We start from the raw sequence: 18,232 nt of genomic DNA on the forward strand, positions 1-18,232 counted from the left end.
GCATAATATTGTCTTTATTTTAGTCAACAGCTACAAAAACTGACCCAGGATCCGAGCCGTCCCTTCCCTCCATCTTCTATCCCCGGCAGCTCAACTGTGGGCACCTGGCTGTGACAGCTTGGGGCTTCTCAGCCGGATGCCCACTGCGCATTGAAGAGCCACATTGTGAATGGTCCCGCAGTCTTCTGGGACCTAGGACTTGTCACAGAAGGCTGCAGGGAGGGAGAAGGAGAGGAGAACTTCCACTTGAATCGCCTAGGTGACCCAAGCAGAAGTGGGAGCTGGTACCTGTCAAAACAAAAAGAAAGTGTAATGCCGCGTACACACCATCACTTTATGTGATGAAAAAAAACGACGTTTTAAATCATGAAATAAAACGACGTTTTTGAAACTTCATTTTCAAAAACGACGTTGCCTACCCACCATCGTTTTTTCAAAATGCTCTAGCAAAGCGTGGTTACGTTCAGCACTCTTTTCCATTGAAGCTAGCTTCATAACTTGCTTCTGAGCATGCGCGGGTTTAAAAATGTCGTTTTGCCCACACACTATCATTTTAATTGACACAAAAAACAACGTTTTGAAAAACGACACAAAAAATTGAAGCATGCTTCAATTTTTTTTTTGTCGTTTTTCACAAGACATAAAACAACGTTTTCCCCCCACACACGGTCATTTTAATTGACGTTTTTCAAAACGTTTTGTTTTCATCACATAAAGTGATGGTGTGTATGCGGCATTATTTCGTGAGGAGGGGGGCCTTAAAGTAGAAATTTTGTCTGGAGCTCCCCTTTAATAGGAAGAATCGCAGCTACAATACTTTGGATTGAAGCAATGTCATCATTTTAAATGTCATTCATGAAAATGAACTGTGTCAATCTCCCTGAATAACAGTCCACTTAGTATTAGGGTTCATTCAAACCAGCAACTAATCCTGTCCTCCTTGCAGAGTCATTGGTAGATGTGTGTGCATCTACCTGAGACCTGGGTGCAGGAATCCTATAGAAGTGGATGTACATGCAGCAGCTGCACAGACACAATCACATGTCAAAGTTTGGCATGTGGGCAGGAGTAGATGGAAGTATCCAAATGCAGATCCTTTGCATTTGGATCTGTGCACCCGCTCATGCCCACATGCCAAACTTTGACATATGACTGTGTTTTTACAGCCATTGCATGTCCATTTATTTCTATGAGCTGCCAGCATGCAGCTCCACAGTGGATGCATACACATCTGCCAATGGCTCTGCATGGAGGACAGGCGTAAGGCCCATACACATGATGAGAAAATCATGCAAAAAAATATCGTTTCGAAGTGATCGTACGATAATCTGATCGTTAGCACACACAAACACAATTTTTGTCTCTTACAATACCAGATTGTATGATTTTTGTTTCACCGTTTTCGTCCGAAAATACAATAAAAACACAATACATTACATCACTTTCAAATTTTTATTCTGTCGTACGAGAATTTTCGTACTTTAGTTGCGTCTTCATTATTGATATGGAGACTAACATGCACAAAAAAAGGGATGATCATTCATCTGATAATCCCATTGTGTGTACTAGGCTTTAATCGCCCATCTAAATGAGCCCTTGTGTCGCGTACACACGATCGGAAATTTCCGATTAAAAAAGTCAGATGGACTTTTTTCATCGGAAATTCCGATCGTGTGTGGGACCCATCTGACTTTTTTTCCGTCGGTGTTTAGAAATAGAACATGTTTTATTTTTTTGCGATGGAAAAAAAACGATAGGAAATTACCATCATCTGTCTGCAACTCCGACGGAGAAAAAATCCACGCATGTGCAGAATCAAGTCGAAGTGAACTTAATTTTTCTTGGCTTGTCGTAGTGTTTTACATCACCGCGTTTTGGATGGTCGGAATTTAGTCTGACAGTGTGTATGCAAGACTGATGGAAGCCAGCTTCATCGGATTTCAGATGGAAATTTCATCAGGTTTTATTCCATCGGAAATTCCGATCGTGTACACGGCATTAGGATTGTGAATTTGGATTAATTCACCCAGGAGCTAAATCAGTTAGGGCAGCCATACAGATTTTAGTATTTAGATTTAGTATTCTATGAAAACAATTGAAACAGGAAACAAGCATAAAATCCTAACTTCCCTTCCAATTGATTTAGACACAATTTAGATGAGATAATATAAAACTGAGGCAGATATCATCGATAGTTTTATATCAATGGGCAGCACTGAGATGCTTTGGTGATGGATTTATTTGTTTTTCAAATGATCAGATGAGATTACATGGTTGAAATGAAGATGTGATTGATAAGTTTTGATTGTATCTTCCAACCATCAATCAAATTTATCTTCCTTGTATGTAGAATGGGTTGTCAACTGTAGAGTATATTGATTATTCCTATATATAGAGAATAAAGGAAAAATATTGCCACCATTGTTTTTGCACGCTGGTTATAAATATGTCTCTTTAGCCATTCCTTCTGGAACCATTGCTACATATAGATGCATATTTTTGTAATTAAGTAAATAAATAATTGAAAAATATAGGCTGTCAATAATGAAGAATGATCTAGCAAGATCTGTGTTCTTCTGCATGATAAGATGATCTATTTTTCATAAGCTTGATAGTTTGTAATCACCAGTCAAGGAAAATACCTTAATGCATCTGGGGCACTAGGTGTGATGCAAAAATGCATCTATTATTACCCATATACAAATAACTGCTACTATAAAGAATCAGTGGTTTTCTGAACACACAACATTCAATTATCTTACCATATCATGCCTTGATTGAAAATAAGGCCAAGAACATTTTCACTTACAGGAAATTCTGAATAGGATGGCTGTAAAAGAAACAAGGGTGCTTTGTATTAAGAAATATACTGTATATTTTACATTTAAAATTGTGCCTAATTATGCTATAGAAATCCCAAGTGCAACCTTATTAGAATCTGATGAACAGACTGATTCTATTAATGTATACCATACATGTAACTTAGACTGAAAAACAGGATTGCTGCTGGGCAATGTAACAAGAATAATTCATAGCCATTACCATGTACCAAAATACCATAAACAATACAACACTTGCAACTGAAGATGTCTAAACCTTTGGCAGCCGCTGACGTAAGCTTGGTGGTAACTGTGGCTTTTACACAAATTCCTGACAGCTGCACTTAATAGGTGATATACTTTACAAGCCAACTGTCAACTTACTCCTGGAAGTGATTTATAGCCACCTGATAATTTCTACAAGCACCAGAACACACCTTCCCTCCATCCCCCGATAGGTGCACATGGCATGACAGGTGTCACTAGGTAGGGCAAAGCGAGCTCAGTGAACATCCGTTAGCTGATCCTCCCTGGGGAACTAACCAGGAAGATATATACATAATAGACGATGGACTTACATTTGATATTTTCTTTGAAGACTTGTCAAATGTTTGTGTGTTGTGTTTGTGTTTATTTATTATTGTCTTTTCTGTGAATGGGTAGGGATACTACAAGGGGTACCTCTTACACATTCAAGTACGGGCAGGTGGATATCTTTGGACCCAAAATCAAATATGGTGACAAAGGCAATATTACATAAACATAATAAACAAGAAGTATTTATTTTTAAAATGTTGTATTGGTACATGTCCCCCACGGGAGTTCCCAATACCTGTTGCCTGCTTTTTGATATTCCCTTGTCTATTCGCCTTGAAAATGGGCATAACTCCTTTACGGATTCCCTGCTGACTTCAATAGGGTTCAGATTTGGCATCCAAACTTGTGATATGTCCGAATGTCCTCACAAACCAAACCCAGGTAGGTTTAGCCAATCCCTATTCATCATCGCCACCAAAGGTAAATTAAATGTAATGTGTGTGAAAAGTCAACATTATAAAGATCAACATTGAACATTATCAGATAGGTAACATGAAAACTTCAAGACCATATCCCAGCATAATGGAACTAAACACTGATAATGCGGTTTATTGTTTGCTGCCCTGGTTTACAATAATAACCTGGCCAAGAATGTGTATAAAGATGGGGTTGCCCTTAAAATATAACAGTCAAATGTTTTCCTATATTTCCCTTAAACAAAAACTTACAAATCCACCTTCTAAATCCCAGCACCAGCAGTTGTTGAGAATTCTAACCAGGACTGCTCGTCCAAAGTCTCCTACAAGAATCATGAGATACGTCATCTGTGTATCTGAAACTGTCAGCTTTACAAACTCCTGTAAAAAAAAAAAAAAAAAAGCTAGGCATGTGTATTAATAATAAAAGGAAAGGAAGTACTGTATTTATTGGCGTATAACACTCACTTTTTTACCCTGAAAATAGAGGGTAAACTGTGCCTGCGTGTTATACGTGGGGGGCTGTGGAAAGTTTTTTTCCTGAAACTTCCCTATTAAAGTTAGGGTACCGTATTTTCTGGCGTATAAGATGACTTTCTGGATGCAAAAAAATGCATCCAAAGTCGGGGGTCTTCTTATACCCCGGGGACGGTCTCCGTGCTGCTGCGAGCGTCAATGATTTAAAAGACGCTCCTTCTCTTCAGAGTGTTCTGTGATAGGTGGAACACAAATCTTCCCAGCAGCGCCTCTGTTCTGTGTTCCTCCTATCACAGATGCCTTCTCATCCTCGGACGAGATGAGAAGATGTCCGTGATAGGCGGAACACAGAACAGAGTCGCTGCTGGGAAAATTTGTGTTCCGCCTATCACAGAACACTCTGAAGAGAAGGCGCGGCTTTCAAATCATTGACACTCGCAGCACGGAGACTGTTACTGCCAGAAAAAAAGTGAGTGATTGCTGTGATTGCACTGGGGGGCAAGTTCAGGCACAGTGGGGGCAAGTGATGGCACAGTGAGGGGCAAGTGATGGTACAGTGAGGGGCAAGTGATGGTACAGTGAGGGGCAAGTGATGGCACAGTGAGGGGCAAGTGATGGTACAGTGAGGGGCAAGTGATGGTACAGTGAGGGGCAAGTGATGGTACAGTGAGGGGCAAGTGATGGTACAGTGAGGAGCAAGTGATGGCACAGTGGGGGCAAGTGATGGCACAGTGGGGGAAAGTGATGGGACAGTGGGGGCATGTAATGTAATGGCACAGTGAGGAATGTAATGTAATGGCACAGTGAGATTTGAAAAAGCCTGTTTCTGTCAGCGGTTCTGGCTACCCCTCAGCTTCCAGAAAGACTAGTAAGAAGGGGGTAGTCTTATACAGTGAGTATATCCCAAAACCAACATTTTTCCTGGAAAATTAGGGGGTCGTCTTATATGCCCAGTCGTCTTATACGCCGGAAAATACGGTTATATACCTGTGCATGTTATACGCCGATAAATACTGTATTTATGGCATTTACAACTCAGCACAATGCAGAATAAAACGTTTTATTTTGGAGAAATAGATAAAAATAGATTGGTATCATAAAACATTGATTCTTGATCTCTGCTCCGTCATGGACCACCAACATGACATTTGCATGTCTGATTACCAACTATACTAATAAAAGTTAAACATTTTCCTAAATAAAACTGGGTGTCTGCCACAATGTTAGTGCCTCTGTACATTACTTGTACCATGCACTAGCATGGCCTAGAGCTTCATTGTTTCACTTCCACCTTCTTTACCTTTCTATCCATACCTATATCATTAATTTTTGTTGACATTCTACAGGTTGTCCTGAGCATATTCAAGGCATTGCAGAACATTGTCAGCATCATGTCAGGATGCTAATGTTTTGAAAATGTTCCCTGGATGGAGCCCAATTACACACATTCTGTTTGCTTTATGGGTTGCTTGACAAGTAGAAGCAGCTGTTGTAGAGGCTCAGTACTTCTTTAAAAATATTCAGTGTTTTGAGTTGTCGAGCCATGCTCTGATATGCAAAGTTGTACCTTCTACCATGAAGGGACCACAAGAAGTTTAAAGGCTGCTGTTTACTTGGCCACATTGGCCACCTAAAGATGCATGAAATAAAAGAAGGTTGAATGAAATAAAATGAATAGTACCAATCACTTTTTACTACTTAATCCGCAAGCTTTCACGGAAGAGATGTTACAGGATAATGAAACCAGTCAGTAAAACTTTGCATTTCTGAACTTTCGGCCCTGTGAAGTATCAGCATAGGCAGCAAAAGTAGATAGAGATGTAGATTAGGGGCTTGGCGCATGGATTAGAAGACCGGTGCCCCTAATGGAGCGGCCACCACTGGGTGTAGGGCTTGTAGGCACTGGTCTCTCAAAGTACATGTAACACTTACTTATTGTCCTATGGGTGGCAAAATGTTATGAATCTTGGGGAATCTGGGGGTAAAGGGAGGGAAGTATTTTTACATCTTAATGCTGCTGATATGTGCCCTTTAGATTTGTTATAGCCTTCCCCTTTCCATATGCACTACAGTGATAACAGGCTGCATGTGTCTTTTGCCACAGGACATATTTCCTATTTCCTGCTGCCTATAATTTTCTGTTAATAGGCCTTTTTCATATATGGTATCAACAGTGGAATGTGCAATATGCCTCAGTTCAAAAGTGTATAGTTTCCTTTGGAAGAGCATGTGACAGGATGATTTATAGACAGCAAATTGTGAAAGACAGGGGTGCAGCATTGTCACCCCATAACACAAAGGGGTTGATTTACTAAAACTGCAGAGTGCAAAATCTGGTGCAGCTTTGCATAGTCGCCAATCCCAACCCCAAAGTGTCGAAACAAGGACCTTTATATCAGTATCACAAGCTGTTATTAGATTTTAGTGGCAGGGTTTACATCTACTTCAATAAACTATGCTTGAGCTTTTTTAGAGGTAAATATGTTTTTATTATTTGTAACCATCAAAAGGAGCAACATAGCAATATAATTAAGGGTTATACCCAAACAGTACAGATTTTGTAAAAGCAATGATATTGGGGTCCGTAGCAATAGATTGGAAAAGTCACCCATAGCACAGTGGAAGAAAGATAACCAGTTCACAGACTTTATAACATAGTACAAAAAAACAGAAAACATGTTGGACCATATAATATCAAGGAACAGGGTGAAGTAAGGAGGAGGAAAAAAGAGAGAGTAAGCAAAGAGAAAAGGCCTAAAGAGGCCCAAGAAGGGAGAAAGAGAAAGAGATTGAGCACCCCCATTACCGGGTAATAATAAGGTACTAAAAAAAGTATTTGTTTGAATTTGAAAAAGTACGATAGACAGATCATATCAAGTCTTTAAGTGTGGCAGAGGTGGAGAAGTCAAGCCATACATACCATACGATTTAGAATTTCTCTAAAGTATCATTATCCAGCGCCAGTATCTCCTCTATCCGCATGATATCATTAACGGTAGAAACCCACAGGAATAATGAAGGGGACTTATTCCATTTTCAAAAACAAAGGAATCAATTGTCTCACTGTGGAGAGGAAAAAGCACAACAGGCTTTGTTTTTGAGGTGCTACTGAAGCTGGGAGCATGAACAGGAGTGCTACCTCTGGGGTAGGTGACAGGGATATGGTATATGACTGGTATATTTTATTGTAGATAGTAAAAACTGTGTGGGCGACTCCCACTGCACTCCTATCAAATATGTAAATAGTCTCTCTCTGTCGAACCACATCTCCAAAAAGTGGCCGCTATAGAAGGGAATATCCTATGTAGTGAAAGGGGGTCCCTGTACCATCTGGAGAGGTGTTTATAATATTTTAATTGAGCAAATCAAGAAATCGTGGATTTGTGGGTAAAGTGAAAGGAAGTCTGCCAATCAGCAGCTCCTTCCCCAAGGCTGCGGACCATGCTCTGGTATAGGGGGGAATGCCATTGTGCATCCACGCATGAAGTAATTTATAAATTGAAGAGAATAGATGTCTGGGCATCTCAGAGAGGGAACACAGTCAGTCATACTCAGTCAAATAGCAGTGTATTTGGGTGGAAGTGAGTAGTCCCGTACAAAAGGAAGACAGGTGGCTGGCAATAAGCCCATCACTGCCACTCGGGAGAGTAACTGGTTCCCCGATATTAGTATGAACAAAATAGTGGGCTACCCGCCAATCCGATCGTGTCAACCCCCCCCCCCCCCAATTGCAGGGGTTCCCACTCCCTTAGGGAACATAGGGTTGTCAAATAATGTAGCCAAAGTGAAGGGGTCCAAGGATAAGAGACTCTGAAGACTTTTTTTATACCACAATTGCATGGGTGCAAGGGTCAGAGGGGACGAGTATTGAAGCCTATGGCGGTCTCGCTTGTAGCCCCATAGAAGGGCCCTAAGGCCAGCAGGAGAAAGGTCCTGTTCAACCATCGTAGAGGCCCTGGGAAAAGGTCAAGTGAACTATTCTAACATCCATGCCAGAACAGTGGCTCTGTGGTACAGTTCAATGTCCGGGAGTCCCACCCTGTCCTGAAGCTTTGGAAAAGTGAGCAATTTATAACAGATGTGCGTTAGGCCTCTATTCCAGACAAAGCACATCGACAAAGAATGCAAAGAGATGCTTGAGCTTTTTTAATGCAGTGTTGTGGAACATCTTCTTATGTGCCCTGCTTTTGTGCACACATCTGTACTCTCAAAAATCCTTTTAAGGACCAGTCTGTCTGAAATAACTGATTGACAGCGAACTCTTTAATTGTCAACACCTTAGCTTTGTTTTAAAAAAAATGGTATTATCCCTTTTTTTTGCATTGTTTGAAAGAAAAAAAAACACTTATACCACCTCTCAAAATATCACGCACATTTACTGCATCCCTCTATTCCCATAGATTCCTTTGCAGTATCTTGACTTTTGTAGTAGAGCCCCAGCCCTTGAAAATTGGACAAGCTTTGTCTTGGTGCTGACCAATTTTAAACTGCTTTGTCACCTACAGTCTTTTAATTTCTGTACCAAAAACATCTGGCTGTACTCTTTGCCTCTAATAATTTTCAGACAATTCTCCCTCAATAAAAATATCCTGCTGCTGACCAATCTTACACTACTGTAATATCAGCTCTGTCTTAATTATTGTAGTAAAGCCCCAGCCTGTGATGAGGTTCTCAAATCACAACAATCACTTGTTATTGACCATCTGTTTTGGAGCTGCCTTTTGTCCGCAGAATAATGCTGTATCATTTGACATGTGTGTTTGCCCTGGGGGGCCTTATCTTGCTTTTACATTTTTGCATAGGAACAAGATGGTGTTAAGGCCTAGGACTTCCTTCCTGCCTAAGAACATTACCCAGTTTGCATTGCTGACCATGCCTGTGTTTACTTGACCAGGACAGAGATGACATTACAAAAAAAAAAAAGATGATTTAAAAAAATGGAAATCTGTAAAAAAATAATAATAAAAACTACCACCTCCTCTGCCTCTGACTTTGGGCCTTCCTGACCCCTCTTTTAATTAGGATGGCCTAAATGTAATGGCAACTATAGCACTTGGGATTGCAATAAAGCTTACCTGTAGGTACATGGAATATCTTCTAAACATGCTAAACGTTTAGGAGATATTTGCTACTCCTGAAGCTGGTGAGGTCACCAGCACATGTGCAGTACGCTATGAAGGGATGGCATGCCACGGCGGTGGCTCCCATGCACAGGAGTGATGTTATCGCGACTCGGCTATTTAAATGACAGGAGCCCGCGAACCTGGAAGGAAGACTGCTGAAGATGGAAGATGGAAGCCCTGTCAGCATTGACAGCGTGCTGCTGGGATGCTTCTTTTTACCTTGCCGACCAGCCACCATTGTTATACAGAGGCAGGTTGGCTCTCAGACACATATCACCGTAGTGCGATGCCAGAGCCGATGCATGTGGCCGATAGCCGCGATGTCCACCGGCAACCCGCGGTTGCTTTTCAGAGAGCCAGAACGGGGATCTGTGAATGTAAATAGACAGATCCCTGTTTTGTCAGGGAAGTATAGAGAGATCTGCTGTTCCTAGTGATCAGGAAAAGCGATCTCTCTCTACTCCCAGTCAGTCCCCTTCCCACACAGTTAGAAACACCTCCCTAGGACACATTTAACCTCTTAATCGCCCCCTAGTGTTAACCCCTTCCCTGCCAGTGACATTTATACAGTAATCAGTGGCTATTTTTAACTCTGATTGCTATATAAATGTGTTGACTTGTTTCCGAGCATGCAGGGTTTTAGAAAGAAAGAGAACCTTTTTTCTTTTTTTTCAACAGAAATTCCATTTGTCTGTATGGAACTCCGATGGAGAAAAAAAAACACGCATGCTCGGAAACAAGTCGACGCATGCTCGGAAACATTGAACTTAATTCTTCTAGGCTCATTGTAGTGTTGTACGTTACCTCATTTTGGACAATCGGAATTTGGTGTGTCCGTGTGTATGCAAGACAGCTTGAGCGGAATTCCGTTGGAAAAACCCGTCTGAGTTTATGCCGATGGAAAAACCGATCATGTGTACGGGGCATTAGGCGTGTGGTTGGGGTGGTGGCAAAAATGTAGGGTTGAGCCATGTTTTTACTTCCCACCAACTCACCTGAGCTGCAATAGGCAGAAGAACAGGGGGCCAGATTCTCAGAAGAGTTACGCCGGTGTATCTACTGATACACCGGCGTAATTCGAATTTCCCGCCGGCGTATCATTATTTTGTATTCACAAAACAAGATACGCCGGAATTAGGCTAGGATCCGACTGGTGTAAATCACTTACACCGTCGCATCCTAAATGCAATACAACGCCAACCGCTAGGTGGCGTTTACGTTCAGGTCTCATTTGTTTATGCAAATGAGCCTGATATGCCGATTCCCGAACAAATTTGCGTCGCGTAGCCGTCGCTTACGTTGTTTCCGTAAGCGTAAGGTTACCCCTGCTTTATGAGGGGTAACCTTACGCCAGTCCGCCGTATGCCATGTTAAGTATGGCGTCGGGTCCGCGTCAGCTTTCTTCGTCGGTTACGTCGTTTTCCTAAGTCGTCCGCGAATACGACTTTACGTCATTGACGCCCACGTCGGCGTCATTGACATTTTCCGTCGAGAACTGGAGCATGCGCACTGGGCTATTTTAAGCCCGGCGCATGCGCAGTTCGATCGGCACGGGGGCGCGCTTAATTTAAATACAAGCCGCCCCCTTTGAATTACGCTGGGATACGCCGGGCCATTTACACCACGCCGCCGCAAATTACGGAGCAAGTGCTTTGCGAATACGGCACTTTCTCCAGTAAGTTGCGGTAGTGTAGTGTAAATGACTTACACGCCGTATCTACCAGAATCTGGCCCAGGGTATTTACATGCCATGGCCATGATGCTTTACTTTGTGCCCCGCAGGAAAGTTTCCCAGACATGTAGCGACCAACAGGCCTTCCACACCGATCGCTACACATTCAAGCAAATGGGGATATGGGGAAGCACTGCAGACACCCTGCAACCATGTGTAATGCACACAGTTGCATTGTGTTTGTCAGCAAACATTGCATCGCTTCCTCACCACCTGTCAGTAGCTTTTGAAGCCTGATCCAAATGTGGATCAGGCTTCAGAGGAAAAGGGGCGCATGTCTAAATCCACCCTTACGTGTTCTTTGCACCACCTCCATTTAATGTATTGAGAGTGGGACAAAACTGTTGTTGTTCTTTTGCTTGAGCACTCTTTGTAAGGTCACCTGTATTGTACAGTAGGGCCTCGTACACACGACCGGTTTCCTCGACAAAATCCATCAAGAAAAATGCGGGCAGAGTTTTTTTGCCAAGGAAAACGGTCGTGTGTATGTTTTTCGTCGAGAAAACTGTTGTGGATCTCGACGAGAAAAAAAGAGAACATGTTCTCTTTTTTCTCGTTTGGAGTCTCAATTTCCTTGTCGTGTTTCTCGTCGGGCTGGTTTACGATGAGAAACACGTTTGTGTGTATGCTTAGAAACGTGCGCATGCTCAGAATAAAGTATGAAATGGGAGCGCACCTTCGGTAAAAGTAGCGTTCGTAATGGAGATAGCACATTTGTCACGCTGTAACAGACTGAAAAGCACGAATTGTCTCTCACCAAACTTTTACTTAACACGCAGTAACATGAGATTAGTAAAAGCAGCCCCAAGGGTGGCGCCAGTGGAATCAAACTTCCCCTTTAGTGCCGTTGTACGTGTTGTACGTCACTGCATTTGAGAACAACGAGATTTTGTCTTGACAGTGTGTACGCAAGGAAAGCTTGACAAGATTCTCGACAAGCCTGACAAGAAACTCGTCGAGGAAAACGACGTTTCATTTACGACGAGATTCTCGGTCATGTGTACGAGGCCTACTACTCAAAAATGTTAAGTATTTCAGATAATATCTATTCAGATAGTACCTTGTAGACAATTACTCTTTCCTGTGCCTGTATTAAACTGTATGCAGTTCATGCATCTCTGATCAAAAAGATAAAACAAAACAATAAAAATTAATTGAAAGAAAAAAAAATCTTCTAGAGCTAAGCAACTGTTTTAGGCATACTGTAGGTTAGTTTTAAATTGTATAATGCCTGAGTAGAAGGGTTATCTTAACAAGAGAAACAAACAATATATTCTCTGGTCTATACATACAAAACAACTTACAATTCCCACATTAGTTTCCCAGCAGGGACCTCTGGGCATATCAGCTGGATGAATATAGGGTGTTGATGTGCTCCCATTGCTTTGCGAAGAGTTATAAAGGCTGTTTAACAATATTTCAGTTTGGTTCTTTACTGCTCCTTCCTCTACTAACTGAAAACAGAATGATCATTAGAAGACCACATAAGTAGTATTTAATACTGTGATAATAGCATCATAGATTGGTAAATTTCAGTATCTAAATGCACATGAGAGAATAATAACATTTGTATCAATGCCTGGTGAACATAATTCAAATTTAGAACCTTGGTTTTATTGGAATAAAATCCATTGCCAAGACACTCCTATCAATATGTTTTGTAAGAAGTGGAAAACTTGGAATGACGCCATGGGGGAGATTTACTAAAACCGATGCAAACAGAATCTGGTGCAGCTGTGCATTGTAATGGGGTTGTAAAGGTTCATGTTTTTTCGCATCCTATGCATTAAGGTGAAAAAACATCTGATGATTACCGCCCCCAGCCCTGGAAAGTCACGCGTTGCGAATGCGCTTAATCTTTGCCCGGGCTCCTCGGCTCTTCATTGGATAAATTGATAGCAGCGCAGCCATTGGCTCACCTGCTGTCAATCAAATCCAATAACGCGGGCGGTGGGGGGCGGGGCAGAGTTCTGCACTCTTCGGCTATGGACGCCAAATTCAGGACATTCGGGAGCACGCCTGCAAGATAAGCCCCTTGGGAGAGCGCTTCCCAGAGGGGGTTATCTGAGGCGGGGAGGAGCCGAGAGAGCCGCCGGGGGACCCCAGAAAACACAGTTCGGGGCCACTCTGTGAAAAACGAGCTGCACAGTGGAGGTAAATATGACATGTTTGTTATTTAAAAAAAATAAAAACATTTATAGGTAGATTCAGAGAGATGTGCTTAACTTTGCGGCGGCGTAGCTTAGCCTGTTTAGGCTACGCCGCCGTAAGTTAGCTAGGCAAGTACTTGATTCTCAAAGTACTTGCCTGCTAAGTTACGGCGGCGTAGCCTAAAGCGGGCGGGCGTAAGGGCGCCTAATTCAAATGTGTGTAAGGGGGCGTGTTTTAATTGTAATGGGGCTTGACCTTACGTTTTTGACATTTTTTCTGAACTGCGCATGCGCTGGGCGCCTACATTTTCCAGTGTGCATTGCGGCTAAGTACGCCGCACGGGCCTATTGATTTCGACGTGGACGTAAACTACGTAAATCGCTATTCGCGGATGACTTACGCAAACGACGTAAAAATTTCGAATTTCAAAGCGGGAACGGCGGCCATACCTTAACATTACTATTCCATCTATTAGATGGAATAACTTTAGGCCTGATAATGCCTTACGGAAACGGCGTAAATGTACTGCGGCAGCCGGGCGTACGTTCGTGAATCGGCGTATCTACTGATTTGCATATTCTACGCCGACCGCAATGGAAGCGCCACCTAGCGGCCATCCGAAATATTGCAACCTAAGATAGGACGATGCAAGCCGTCGTATCTTAGATATGTTTAAGTGTATCTCTGATTGAGAATACACTTAAACATAAGTCGGCGTAGATTCTGAGTTAGGTCGGCTTATCTACTGATAAGCCGGCCTAACTCTTTCTGAATCTACCTACTTGTATCACTTTAACCAATCGGCTTTCAGGTTTTATTGTCAAAGCTTAAAGCGGGAGTTCACCCGAAATTTTTTTTTAAGATTAGATTGATACTCATTTTGTCAAGGGGAATAGGGTAGTTTTTTTAAAATCCGAGCAGTACTTACCGTTTTAGAGAGCGATCTTCTCCGCCGCTTCCGGGTATGGTCTTCGGGTGCGTCGGTGCCGCTCTATACGGCGCCTGTGCACTGACGTTTGGCTACTTTCGGAAAATCGTGACGCGATGTATGCGACCATCGGAAGCCTGTCAATCAAGTAGGAACGCCCAATCCCGCAGCCCATACCCGGAAGCGGCGGAGAAGATGCATCTCTAAAACGGTAAGTACTGCTTCGATTGTAAAAAAAACACCCGATTCCCCTTGACAAAACGAGCCTTAATCTAATGTTTAAAAAAAAGTTTTTTGGGTGAACCTCCACTTTAATTGAACAAGCTGATGTTAGAAGCTGTTTGGTTACTATTCACAGCTGCTCCAGATTCTGTGCGCTCCAGTTTCAGTAAGAGTCGGTTCACACTAGGGCGACACGACTTCCAGCGCGACTTTCAGAGGCGACTCCGACACGACTTGAGCATGAACCACAGGGCGATCTGGGGCAATTTACAACACAACTTGAAGTCGTCTCCAGGACAGGAGACTTTCCAGTGGCCAATAAAACAACAATCAGCTCTGGGAGAGGGAGGGGGAGGGAGGGGGGCAGGAGAGGTTTGCCTGAGAAATGTATGTTATCTTCCTGGAAAGTCGCTCCAGTTAAGACAGTGATCCGACTTCTGAGGCGACTTCCATTGAAATCAATGGGTACAAATCGCCTACAAGTCGGATTGAAGTAGTACAGGAACCTTTTCTGAAGTCGGATCGCCTTGAGTCGTGTGTATTAACACCGCTCCCATTCACTTCCATTGTTTTTCTCTACAGCGTGACTTGGGACGACTTGAGGCGACATGAAGTCGGATCGCAAGTCGCCCCAGTGTGAACCGGCTCTAAATGTCCCTCAAGTTTTTTTCTATCAAAACATTTTTTTTTCCTAAAAGCATAAAACAAGAAGAATTTTCATAAACAAACATGCAAAAATAAATCCTATGTAGCACACCCCCTAGAGAGCCACTGGTAGTTTGTGTCTATTTCCTCCCCTTAGCATACACAGTCTCTCTCTGGCTAAAGAAGCAGTCCAGCCCAGGGGTTTATTTTTATTTATTTTTTAGTAGGGAACGATGAACTTGGAAGGGGATAGGGGTGTTGAGATTCCCCCGGAACTGAAGAAATTGAACAGATTGACGACTACTAAACTTCTGGCTACACTTGTCCACTTCTTTACAAAAAGACCTATACTCCTTTAGCTGCCCATGTACAACACCCGATGGGTATTGCACCCCTGTTTGGTTTTACTGGCATTATTCAGGCTGTATTTCTCTCAGCAAAAATTCCAACAGAATTTCTATGCTGTCTGTTATCCCGAAGTCTAAAGCACTACACAGTCACTCTTGCAGCACTGGGGTCTTATACTCTTATACTCAGCCTCAGGATCATCAGTTGCCTCCTACCGACATCCATTTTGATCCAGCGATGTGCACGGGAGCCTGAGCATTCCAGGAACTCTCACTCGTCATTGGCTGAGGCAGCAGTGGGATCTAATTGCTCTGGGGGCGCTTGGCAGGAGGGAGGGGCCAGGAGCACCGACGGGGGACCCAAGAAGAGGATAACATGCTTGTTACTCTATTTTTTCCTAAAAACAAGCCTTAAATACCACTGTGTGATCAAGTGATCGAAACTGGGAGTATTTTTTTCAATAGATGTGTGTTGAGTTCATTGTTATTCTAATGAATGAAGTTGATCAGGGGTATTGTAGCTAGAAATACTGGCAATAAGCAATAAGTAACCACAGCATGTACTGTAGATCTCCTATCACAAATTATTGCAGATGTGAGATCTGTCCACTTACAGCCAAACTTGGACTAACCATATGCAAGGGCCTCTAATTAATTTATCAGGGACAGTTATCAATCAATGGATTGTTTTCAGGATATATCGGACAGTGGGAAGAGGCGTGCAGTTAAACCCATTGCATATGTGTAAGTGTCCTTAGTACTTTGGTTGTAGCTGATTTACTACCAAAAATACAAAATAGGATTTTTGTATCCATTCCTTCATACTGTGGTAAGAAAAATAATGGCTATACACAGGTGTTAAAATTTAAAATTCTGCTCATATACTATACTTAGACACACAAAAACACCATAAAATGTGTTTCTATAAACAAGTTTTTGGAAATCTTAAATGTTTTTTAATGATACAATATGTTTGCTTATTTAAAATGCTGTATTATTTTATTAAGTAAAGCTTTCTTACTTGTGCATTAACATCATTTATTAAAGCCAAAAGGAAGGTGTACAGATTTCCCAGGAACAATGCAAATATTCGTCCAAGATGCCATTTCAAGGCCAACCTAGGATGATAATTTTCCAACGCAGCTATTGTTTCAAACAATGGAGGGCAAAACATTGACAACAAATTCATTACAATTTCTATCTGAAAAGAGAAAATAACAATTGCAATACATTAAAGTTAAAAATAATTTGGACTACAAAATACAATAAGGCTAGGTTCACAATACTGCACTGCGATTTTGATTCAATCTTCAATGCGAGTTTGTAGTGCAGCTGCAGTGTGACTTGGTATGTTTCTGATACATATTTAATGTGACTACTGCGACTCATCCCTGTTGTCAGCAGGCAGGGATGAGTTATTGGTTGCTAAGGAGATGGCACCCGCCAGTACCCTAACAACTAGTGACTCATCTCTGCTGTGAGCTGTAAGCAGCAGGGATGAATCACCAGTTGTTGAGGATCCACAGTGTCCTAACAACCATGTGTCATCCCTGCTGTCAGCGGGGGATTCACCACAGACAGCAGAATGTAGCCCCCTTCAAAATCCATACCAGACCCTTTCCTAAGCATGCAGCCCATCTGGCTAGAAAAAAGAGGGGGACAAGCGAGCATCCCCTTCTGAACCATACAAGGCCACATGCCTTCAACCCGGGGAGGACCTTGCCCCCATATTGATGAAGACAAAAGCACCTTCCCCTCAATCCTGGCCCAGTGGTTGTGAGGAGATGGGGGTAGCTTATTGGAATCTGGAAGCTCCCTTTAACAAGAAGGCACTCAGATTCCACCCCCCCCCCCATGTGAATGGGTAAATGCCCCCAGATTTTAATCCATTTAAATCCATTGCAAATTATGATGAATGCTGGTTGTCGAACCACAAGGGAGAAAAAACCCTCCAACCGCCATACACGGCCACTCCCATCAGTTGACACTCGTCAAATGACATCGCTGTATAAGCAGGGGGAGTCACCTGGTGGCATTACTGGGTGACCCTGCCCAATGATGTCCATTTGAGACCCCACCCCATGATGTCATGACGCCATGGGGTAGGGTCTCTGGAAGACACCATAGGGACATCATAGGGATAGGTCACCTGATTAGGTCGCCGGGTAACCCCCACCCCTTTGTTTACTTAGTAGTGTTCATTGTGATTGACCATAGATTTACATTGAGGAACATTTTATTATTATTTGTTTTTTAAAGAACTTGTTAAAAATTGTTTTGGGTTTTTATTTACTTTGGACATTTTTTGGGTGAATGAGTACAGTTATTATGTAACCCATACTTGTTCACATGGGGGGCTAGGATGTAGGGGCTCCCTTCCTAAAAGGGGCTTCCAGATTCTGATAAGCTACTCTCCCTGCACCCCCACAGCCGCCATGCCAGGGTTGTGGAAGGAGGCCCTTGTCTTCATCAACATAAAGACAACATGCTTTGGTATTTTTAGGACATGTGCCCTGGTATACAGTAGTTTGGGGGGGAACTTGCTTGCCCCCCATTCCCTGGCCTGCCAGGCTGCATTTTTTTTGCTGCATCACTTTTTGGTGGAGCATTTAAACAGCTCAGGTTTGGGGCTACATTTTTGTTGTGAACAAGCACACGTTATCTGTGTGAAACCGGTCTACCAATGTTCCTGTAGTCTCCTGTCTATGTCCTTTGGTACCTTGACAATAACGTAACTATTCTACAGAAGTTCTTCATTCCATAGTGTGCAACCAA

At 42.6% G+C, this 18,232-nt stretch overlaps 1 protein-coding gene across 1 annotated transcript in view; it reads right to left on the bottom strand.

Annotated features, from left to right (window-relative positions):
• The window catches only part of LOC120914596 (transmembrane channel-like protein 2-A), a 62,380-nt gene that overhangs the window by 23,907 nt on the left and 20,241 nt on the right, over positions 1-18,232 (bottom strand). The window contains exons 7-10 of the mRNA XM_040325290.1: positions 16,479-16,658; positions 12,469-12,618; positions 4,085-4,213; positions 2,763-2,830 (exon numbers count right to left, since the gene is read on the bottom strand). Of these exons, the coding sequence (XP_040181224.1) occupies positions 2,763-2,830; positions 4,085-4,213; positions 12,469-12,618; positions 16,479-16,658 (527 nt within the window). The remainder of the gene's footprint in view (positions 1-2,762; positions 2,831-4,084; positions 4,214-12,468; positions 12,619-16,478; positions 16,659-18,232) is intronic.

This window comes from Rana temporaria, chromosome 1 (assembly GCF_905171775.1).
Source record: "Rana temporaria chromosome 1, aRanTem1.1, whole genome shotgun sequence".
Lineage (NCBI taxonomy): Eukaryota > Metazoa > Chordata > Amphibia > Anura > Ranidae > Rana > Rana temporaria.